General features: G+C 38.7%; 1 protein-coding gene across 1 annotated transcript in view; it reads left to right on the forward strand.

The window, feature by feature from the left end:
- rngtt (RNA guanylyltransferase and 5'-phosphatase) overlaps positions 1 to 10,440 on the forward strand; it is a 105,976-nt gene that overhangs the window by 761 nt on the left and 94,775 nt on the right. Inside the window, exons 2-6 of the mRNA XM_014019989.1 lie at positions 688 to 797; positions 886 to 989; positions 1,080 to 1,168; positions 2,659 to 2,734; positions 4,778 to 5,030. Of these exons, the coding sequence (XP_013875443.1) occupies positions 688 to 797; positions 886 to 989; positions 1,080 to 1,168; positions 2,659 to 2,734; positions 4,778 to 5,030 (632 nt within the window). The remainder of the gene's footprint in view (positions 1 to 687; positions 798 to 885; positions 990 to 1,079; positions 1,169 to 2,658; positions 2,735 to 4,777; positions 5,031 to 10,440) is intronic.

Here is a 10,440-nt window from a genome sequence, read left to right on the forward strand (position 1 = left end):
TATAAAGGTTAAAGGTATAAAGGTTGGTGTGCTGCTTTATTTGCTGATGTTAAATCCAGCTCAGCTCCCCAAAGGAACCCCTAATTTGTAATAAATGTTTATGTTAATTTAAAATCAGATGATTATATGATTTAAAACAATGTATTGCTGACTTGACAAGCTGTAGCATCAAGTGTCAAAACAAACAACCATGTAAGCAAAGGTTATTGGTTGCTGCAGGTATCTTCAGCACTTTAAATAATACTTTAATTTCAGTGCAGTCGATCACATTTATTAGGTATTCATGTATCACTAAACATGGTTAGGAAAAACTGGATGCGTATAATTACTGCCATGGGTAATTACAATAAACAATAATAAGAATTCATTTTACTAAAGTTAGTTATCAATAAGTAAGTGCTTGTTATAGTTAAACTTTTTTTACACTACCGTGATTTCAAAAAGGTCCTCTTAATTCTTATGATAGTTATTTATAACTCATAATTATGACAACATGTAAGCTGCTAGATCAGAATTATGAGTCTTTATCTGTAAGTAGTTTCATTAAGTCTTAGTACTTTTTATTATTTTGACACTCATTTTTTCCATTTATTAAACTATTTTGAGAGGGTAAAGTGGGCAGCGGTTATCTTGACCATGAAAATATTATATGACAGTTCGGTGGCTTATTATTTTTTTTCTTCTTAGGTAAATTCCTACCGATGAAAACAATGTTGGGTCCCAGATATGATGACCAGGTTGCCGAGGAGAACCGGTTTCACCCGAGCATGCTGTCCAACTATTTAAAAAGTCTCAAAGTAAGTCACTCAGCTAAGATAAGACAAAAGTGTTTAAAGTTTTATTGAAAGCCTTTATTTCATTTTGTGCTTTTGTTTTCTTTTTCAGGTGAAAATGGGTTTGCTTATAGACTTGACAAACACAACTCGCTTTTATGATCGCAACGACATTGAAAAAGAAGGAATCAAATACGTGAAGCTTCAGTGTAAAGGGTACGAGCAGATTTATTGTCACAAAAAAAACCTAAATATTCTGATTTATTATGTTAAGGTTCTGATAACTGTTATTATGTATGTCTAAAGCCACGGGGAGTGCCCTTCAAAGGACATAACGTCAACGTTCATTAGGTTCTGTGAGCACTTCATAGAAAAGAACCCGACAGAACTCATCGGTAAGAATTTTCTTTTTACGTTACTGTTTTATACATTTATTTTACTTTTAAACTTTGCTTAAGTTCTCACATAAGATCTGAGCACTTAATTGGACTTCCAGCTGTTTTTTTTATTTTATTTTATTATTAATGTAAATAAATCAGTCGCTAACAAAGGAGTCACAATTTAGTTCTTTGTTGCTATATGTATTTTGTCCAGCAGAGGGCAGAATTACTCCAGATTTTGAAATGCTGGTTGCTTATTTTGTTTACAAATGTTCACAGCTTTTTAATCAACACATTTTCCAAGCCTACAGTCATAATAAGAATATTATTATTCAGGCTGCTTAAACCTTGTTATTAATGTGTACATGAACAGAATGCCCTGTTCTGATTTATGGTGGAGTTCAAACATACAGGCTGAGTAGGTGTTTTAATGATAATGGTGATGTGAAATGTGTGTTTTAAAGGTTATACTGACTTGGATTTTCAATTTTATTTGATCAATTACTTCAACACATTGAAAATTGAGCTCAGTACAGCTTTAAATCACGTCTAGGAGGTGAGTTGGGTCATTTTCTTGCTTTATTTTGATATTGTAAAAACAAAACATTTTAAGTGAGAAAAGGTAGCGCAAAAATGAAATTCTCATAATATTTTTGCCTTTAAGCCATCTCTAGCCATTTTTTTATCAAACGCGCAAAAAAAGTCAATCCTGCAGTTTCACAGTTGCAGCAGCAGGGGGCACTCTTACTCTCCAGGTTTTCTGTTTCACTCCAGCCTGTTTTGCCAAACCTATAGTCTGAGCTTTGCAGCAGAATGTCTGAAGTAATCTCAATAAATTCCTGGCCTCAGCCAGCTGCCGATCCAGGTCTGTTATCTTTGCAGAACACACGTCCAAATTAAACACCTGGGCCACTAAGTGCAATCCCTAATGTTGGTTCATTTAGTCTGCGCTGGCGTTGCTGTTCAGTCTTTCCAACCTGGGCAAATGTTGGAGTCAAATGTTTTTATTGTGTGTGGTTTGAATTCTCCTGTGCACCTGCTGAAGACCGTGTGTTTGGGAAACTGACTTGCTCCTGTGGAAGGTTTTTGTTTTGATGTTACAGAAATAACTTTCTTATCTTTCAAGAAAAAAATGAGCTGGATTTTCTTTTTAATTCATTTATGTGTTTGTGCCCTTTATGTTACCTCTCCCTGAATGATTCATCAATCTCTGGGTCTCCTGTGACTTTCCAACATCTGGTTTTAGACACATATTTGATGTGGGGGTTAAGAGAGGAGATTCATGCCCCTGCTCAAAACATGGACTCATTTCAAAGGAGGAAACTGGAGGAAACTGTTCAACCTTTGTTTAAATTTTAAAAGCTTGCTCTTATTTTACTAATTAATTTAATTGTGTCAAAGTTCTTTGTACAGATAGGGAGGAAAAGATGCTTTGCAAGGTGCGTTTCTCTTTCAGTGGAATATTTTAAACCTCGGTTTTCTTTTGTTTTTTTTGTCTCCTGAAGGTGTTCACTGCACGCATGGCTTCAACCGAACAGGCTTTCTGATATGTGCATACCTGGTGGAGAAGATGGACTGGAGGTGAGGGCTGACACACTCCGATCACTCAAACACGCACGAGAGTCTTTGCAGAATCCTCACAATCGTCTCGCTTGATAACTCCGACCATCCAGCCCAGACTCTCCCCAGCGGGTTGCGTTATAACTCGGGTTTCATTGGCAGTTATGTGTCACGCCACGAGAGTGTAATCTGTCAGCGTCAATCCACACAAAGCCTCACGGGGGCCGGAGAAGTAAAAAGAGTGACCAAGTTTGTCACAGACAGAAATGATTTCAAACAGCTGAGCAGAAAGGGTGGGATGCGCCTTTGCTCTGAGGTTGGGCAGCCGACAGAGAAAGCAGATTCTCTGGAGACGTGGAGGCTGAATTAAACCCTCCCACCTCCCACAGTTTCCTGTGAAACAAATATTCTCAGACCATTTTCAGCTGTCATCCACTATTAAAGTGCTGCAAGATAATTCAGCTATTCAACTGTCAACAGTGGTCCATTTTTATTACTGATTTTTGGACTGTTGTTGGAATTAGAGTCACTTTAAATCCTCATTAAGGAAGGTGTGATTAGGATAAATATTTTCACTTAGATTACAACACAAACACTCTTTATATGAACATCCAAACAAAATAATTAGGGAGCATCAATTCAGGAGTGGAAATGATCTAGTCTGGGTGCGTACAGCTTTTGAGATTTATATAAAAAACCACGTAGTGTGTTTTAATTTGCACCTTTCCGTTTTAGTATGTGAACACAGTATAATTTCATGCATTTTGCTCCTGAAGTTGAATCCATGTGTGACATTTGCATTCAGAAGTTTTGCTCCCCGATCATGAGCAGATGAAGGAAACCACCCTCAGGCTGCGAAGCTTCAAATGGTGTCCATTTGAGAAGCAGCAAGAACTGTTTTGATGCACAGAGCTGTGAAGAAGCCCTGAAAGCTGGTTGTAAAAGGGCAAAATATTGCATTGACTGGTGACTGGATGAGCCAAATGTCTGTCAGTCTGCCACAAAACCATCAGATAAAAAAAAATCAACGAAACCAAATGGTGAATCCAAATCTCGATGAGGCCATTCAGTTGAAGAGATAGCAACATTTTCTCCTGTTTTCTTGTTCTAGTTGTCTTTGCAGTTCCAGTATTATTGATGATATCACAGCATCCCAACTACCAGTGCATGGCCAACCCTTATGGACTGTTGTTGCACCAATTATTTACCAATGGCCTCAATTATAGAAGGCTTATTGGTTCAAAACGACTCCGTCTGTGAGTTTGGACACTACACAATCCATGAGTTTTTGAACTGAGGCCACCCTGGTGCGAGATCGCTCCAAAGAGGCCTCTTCCTTATGTTTGTGTGATTGAATAAAGTTGTTACGCATTTGAGCTACCAAACGAGGTAGTAGCAGAGCCGTAAAGGTCCAAAAATGAAAGAGCAGGCTGGCATTGTAGTTTGATAGGCCACATTTCTATTAGTGGAACATGTTAAGCATAGACATGGCTGATGTTTGCCCAGGTTAGGGCAACTGGGATTATGTTCACAGAATGTAATCTTTGCAACCAGCCAGCTGCAGAGTTAAGAACATGAGATGTCCAACACACGATTTGAAGATTCCAGGTGGTCCTCGCTAAGTTATCCTCCGATATTTTCATGATTTTGGCTTCAGTTATGAAAGCTCTTCGTATTGCTAGATGTAGGTCCCTCAGTTAGGGATTTATGAATGCCAGAAGCGTCCTAAAAGAGGGTCTGGTTTTGGCAGTAAATCTGTGGAACTGGTTTGTGAAAGGGGCTAATAAGTGAGAACCTTAAAAATGGTAAAAACAAGACAAACTTCATTTCTGTTTGTTTTGGTGTTTTCTGCATTTAAATTTGATCAGGAATTAATTCTGAATACTTAAAATCCTTATTTTTTCATTATTTAACTGATTACCTGATCCCTTATGAACCATCTTTGATAACATATAATACTTTTCAGTTAAAAAAAGAAAAACAACCAGCTCAGCTGTATATATTTTAGTACTTCTAATGAAGTTTTAGCCAAAATAACACCCACGCCTGTGTTTTTCTTATCAGCATCGAGGCAGCCGTGGCTGCTTTCTCCCAGGCTCGGGCCCCTGGGATCTATAAGGGAGACTACCTCAAAGAGCTTTTCTGCCGCTACGGCGACGAGGAGGACGCGCCCGCGGCCCCTGCTCTGCCCGAGTGGTGCTTCGACGACGACGACAACGGGGAGGCGGACGATGACGGTAACGCGGTCGGCCCGGAGTCCGGCCCCAGCTCCTCGGGGTCGGCAGCTGGCAAAAGAAAGAAAGAGAAGCTAAAACTGGTAAGAAGAGTGACTCTATAGGGTGGGGCTATTCTGGGGTCAGAGTTACTGCAGGCCAACAGCTCAGGGGCCAAACATACAGCAATTGCACTCCCTACTACACTACTACACACTTGACTTAACTTCAGCCTTTGACACCGTGGATCACACTGGTTTTGTCAGCCGACAGAGATTTGTTTGGCATTTCTGTTGCCGTGTTAAACTGTTTTTACGTATCAGGTTTACTCTAATGTAGCACCGCTGTCTTGTGGGGTACCTCAAGGTTCAGTTTTGGGCCCAATACTCTTTTTATCATATTTTTGCCTTTTAGGGGTTATTCCAAAACGTTACAGTAATCTGTCATTTCATCTGTATGCAGATGACAAACAATTGTATTGTTGCTTTCAAATCTCAGAGATCTACAAACTCTGAACTCAGTAACTGTCTGTCAGAAATCAAGCTATTGCTGAACAACATCTATATGGAGTGAAATGCAAACAAGACTGAGACTCTTATTATTATTATTATCGCCCCTGATGATAAAATCCCTGTAATCGGACAACACTTGGCTTTTTTAGCTCCTTTTGTGAAAAATGGTCTCAGAAATCTGGGTGTGGTCTTTGACAGTTCCTTATCTTTCGACAGTCATAAAATGTTTGTTCGTAACTGTTTTTATAAAGTAGGAAATATTTCGAAGCTGAGATATTTTCTGCCACTAAAATGATCAAACACACTTTTATTTCTTCAATCTGTTTACTTGCTTAAACAAATCCTCCTCGCCTCACCTTCAGTGCAGACTTGTAGTAATTAAAGTAGAAAACCAGGGGTTTGGGCTTAAGAGATTAATGAACCAGTTGGTGGACCGGACTTTGGTAACCAGCCCGCGGGCCACCAGTTGAATAGCCTCACTTTAGGGTTTTGTCCCTTTTCCCTTAAAGTACCTGTGACATGCCTATCCTTCAAATACAAAAAAGTCAAAGAAAATGTCTTTATACTTAAGAAAACTGGCATAGTACACATGATTTTACACATTTTGTCACAGAACTGGCCTATTTTCTTTTGAATTCTGCTCAGCCAAAGTGAAACAGGAAGTGACATCAAAGGGGAGCTCATTAATAAAATAAACTTGTTGGTCTCTGTTTATTAAAACAAAATTATTTAAACTTTAACTCTTTGTTTTTATTTTATAGCGACTAAAAATAATCTAAAGAAACATCAGATTCTTCTCTACAGTCTGTTGTAACAACGCTCTGTTTTCATGCTTACATTCCCCTTTGACATCACTTCCTGTTACTTCACATGCAAATATCTCAACAACCGTTCATCTCAGTGATGCGAAATGTGTTTTGCAATATGTTTTCAATGTTATCTTTCCAAAAATGCATTCATGTTTATTACAAAAATTTGATGTCAAAGGCACTTTAACAGCTCCTTGTAATTCTAATTTTATTGAGATAAAAGCTATCTTTTCTAAAGCTTCATTTTAATAACGTTAATGAGTTTTCCTACCGTGAACATTTAGTTTTTTTTTTTTCCACAATGTGGAGCATTTAAATACAAAATTGAACCCAATGACCCGATTAACTCATAGTGGAGGCAATAAAAATAAAAAGTAAATAACTTCTGTTTGCTGCAGTCATGCAGACGTTTGTCCAAGATACAAGAGCAGCGCTTGCGTTTTTCACTTTTATTGCAGTCGGAGCTTATTGAAAACCTGAATCAAGGCAAATCTAATAGGTGAGAATATGATGCACCAGACAGATCTGAGGGCAGCAGCTCACTCAGACTGGAGCACTTGACTGTCGTTAAGGAAGCCTGTCTCCTGCTTGAGAGCCCCGTCTCCCTGGTTAAACCTGTCTGTGGCAAGGAGGGAAAAAACATGTCTTAAACGCACCTCTGAAGTGTTTCCATGAAAAGTAGAAACACTCGACTTTGATTTTTGATTTATATGTAGATTAATCAAGTGGCTGTGAAACTCTTTCTGTCACGTTCTCCCTCTGAGCTGCAAAGTTTAATCATTGCGTCGTGTAAAACCTTAAATCTGATCAAAGTTCTGATTAGGAGTTCTTCTGGATATAATCAGCATTCTGTTTTGCAGCTTCAGAATTTGCATTTTGGCTGTCACCTTTTATTGCTTCTCTGTGTTTTTTAAGAGTTAGTGCGTGAAAGCCCTCCTGAACCTGGATAGTAACTTGCCAATAATGCAGCAGCTCATGTAAAAGGAGCATATTTTATTAGTAACGATTTGTTTTTATTAAGAAAAAAGCATATTGACTGAGGTATCAGATGAAGCTGCTGGTGTTATTTTAAGCCACACCTGCTTCCTGCCTCTTTTCTAGTTATATATTGTTCTTGTGGTTGCCCTCAAGCCCCTCGGCTGTGCTTCTGTGGGACCACACGGACCTGACCTTGAAGGGTGGCCACAGTTTGTGTTGGAAAGGTTTTCTCGCTCTGCCAGCTCAGAGAGATTTGATGTGAGATTAGATGCTTGTCTGGCTCCGTGTGCATTTTGTTGTAAGAAACAGTTTAAGACAGTGGTCCCCAAACTACGGCCCGCCTCCCCATTTGGTCCGGCCCCCAGAACAGTACCAGAGAGCATTTAGTTTTTTTTTCGTATATGTGTATTTATATTTGATTATAAAGTTGAACTTTTGCAATAAAATGTTCCTTAGTAATGAACTATTTTCATTAACTATTATTAGTTAGTAACTATTTCATACATACACACATACAGTCATGGCCGAAAGTGTTGGCACCCCTGATTTTTTTTCCAGAAAATTAAGTATTTCTCCCAGAAAATTATTGCAATCACACATGTTTTGTTATACACATGTTTATTTCCTTTTTGTGTATTGGAACAACACAAAAAACAGAGGGAAAAAAAGGCAAATTTGACATAATTTTACACAAAACTCCAAAAATGGGCCGGACAAAATTATCGGCACCCTTAACTTAATTTTTGGTTGCACACCCTTTGGAAAAAATAAAAGAAATCAATCGCTTCCTATAACCATCAACAAGTTTCTTACACCTCTCAACTAGAATTTTGGACCACTCTTCTTTTGCAAACTGCTCCAAGTCTCTCATATTTGAAGGGTGCCTTCTCCCAGCAGCAATTTTAAGATCTCTCCACAGGTGTTCAATGGGATTTAGATCCAGACTCATTGCTGGCCACTTTAGAACTCTCCAGCACTTTGTTTCCATCCATTTCTGAGTGTTTTATGAAGTATGTTTGGGGTCATTGTCCTGCTGGAAGACCCATGGCGTAGGACGCAAACCCAGCTTTCTGGCACTGGGCCCTACATTGCGACCCAAAATCCTTTGGTAATCTTCAGTTTTCATGATGCCTTGCACACAGTCAAGGCACCCAGTTCCAGAGGCAGCAAAACATCTTTGAACCTCCACCATATTTGACTGTAGGTACTGTGTTCTTTTCTTCGTAGGCCTCATTTCGTTTTCGGTGAACAGTAGAATGATGTGCTTTACCAAAACGCTTTTTCTTGGTCTCGTCTGTCCACAAAATGTTTTCCCAGAAGGATTTTGGCTTACTTACATACATTTTGGTAAACTGCAGTCTAGCTTTTTTTATGTCTGTGTGTCAGCAGTGGGGTCCTCCTGAGTCTCCTGCCATAGCGTTTCATTTCATTCAAATGTCGACGGATAGTTCAAGCTGACACTGATGCACCCTGCGCCTGCAGGACAGCTTGAACTTATTTGGAACTTGATTGGGGCTGCGTATCACCATCCGGACTATCCTGCGTTGCAACTTTTTATCAATTTTTCTCCTCCGTCCATGTCCAGGGAGATTAGCTACAGTGCCATGGGTTGTAAACTTCCGTGGACAAAGGAACATTAAGATCTCTGCAAATGGACTTGTAACCTTGAGATTGTTGATATTTTTCCACAATTTTGGTTCTCAAGTCCTCAGACAGTTATTTTCTCCTCTTTCTGTTCTCCATGCTTAGTGTGGCACACAGAGACACACAATGCAAAGGTCGAGTCAACTTCTCTCCTTTTTATCTGGTTTCAGGTGTGTTTTTTTTAATTGCCCACACCTGTTACTTATCACAGGTGAGTTTGAATGTGCATCACAAGCTTGAAACAGAGTTTTTTACCCTCAATTTTGAAAAGGTGCCAATAAATTTGTCCGGCCCGTTTTTGGAGTTTTGTGTAAAATTATGTCAAATTTACCATTTTTTTCTTCTGTTTTTTGTGTTGTTCCAATACACACAAAGGAAAAAACATGTGTATAACAAAACATGTCTAATTGCAATAATTTTCTGGGAGAAATACTTAATTTTCTGGAAAAAAATTCAGGGGTGCCAACACTTTCAGCCATGACTGTATAACATGACATTCTGTTCCACCCTTCTGCCGTCTGTGCCCCTATCTGGCAACCCCCCCAAAAAAATCCTAAACCCGCCCCTCTCAGAGAGAGAACGGAATAATGGTGAAAAGATTAGGTAAGAGAAAAATAGATTCAGAATGCAGGGCATTTAAGCTGCAGTGGAAAAACGATTATTATTATTATTGTTCATCTGTTAAGAGGCGGTGGTGGTATTCAAAGAATGCAATCTGCAGCGACACTATGAATCCTGTCACAAAGACAAGTATGATAGCTTACAAGGCCAAATGTGAGCAAACAAACTCTCAAAGCTAAAAGGTGGACTGTTAGCTCAGCAGAATACATACTGTGAAGAACCCAGAGAGGSTTATTTGATTGTGCTTTCTGGAAAACAATAAATTTTTACATTTAGGCACTCCTGCAATAGTCACACTTTTTCTGTTACAAACTGACTCCGGCCCCCCACCAGAGAAGGGAAAAGTTACGTGGCCCTTACAAGAAAAACGTTTGGGGACCCCTGGTTTAAGAGGAAGCCGGGGTATATGGCTGATGGGAAATGGCATAAAGCATTCACTTAAGGCCACACCATTATCCAATATTATCAATGTGAACAATAAAAATAATCATGATATGATGTTGTAGTCAGCATTCATGCAAGCCTCTGTTAATAATGCTTAATTGCTTTTATAGAGTTTATCAAGCAGCTAAATGACCAATGGATATGATTTTTTTAGCATTTCAGAGAATTTTGCATAACTTATTTTTATCGATCAAAGCAAACCACTCATAATAAAAGCAGTGTTTCTGATTGGTAATGGCAATATTACATAATATAAAAAAGGCCAGATATTTCCTAAATTAATAAAATCACTTTATGGTCCAGTTATGATTCAATTAAATGATTTAAAATGATAAAAAGGAATTTTGCTCTGAACTGCTGTTTTATTTGATGTGAAATTAAATAAGTTTCATAAACCATTATGTGCTAATATTTATTATTATTATTATCATTTACACTCACCGGCCACTTTATTAGGTACACCACGCTAGTAACGGGTTGGACCCCCTTTTGCCTTCAGAACTGCC

This window comes from Austrofundulus limnaeus, unplaced genomic scaffold (genome assembly GCF_001266775.1).
Source record: "Austrofundulus limnaeus strain Quisiro unplaced genomic scaffold, Austrofundulus_limnaeus-1.0 Scaffold237, whole genome shotgun sequence".
Classification (NCBI taxonomy): Eukaryota; Metazoa; Chordata; class Actinopteri; order Cyprinodontiformes; family Rivulidae; genus Austrofundulus; species Austrofundulus limnaeus.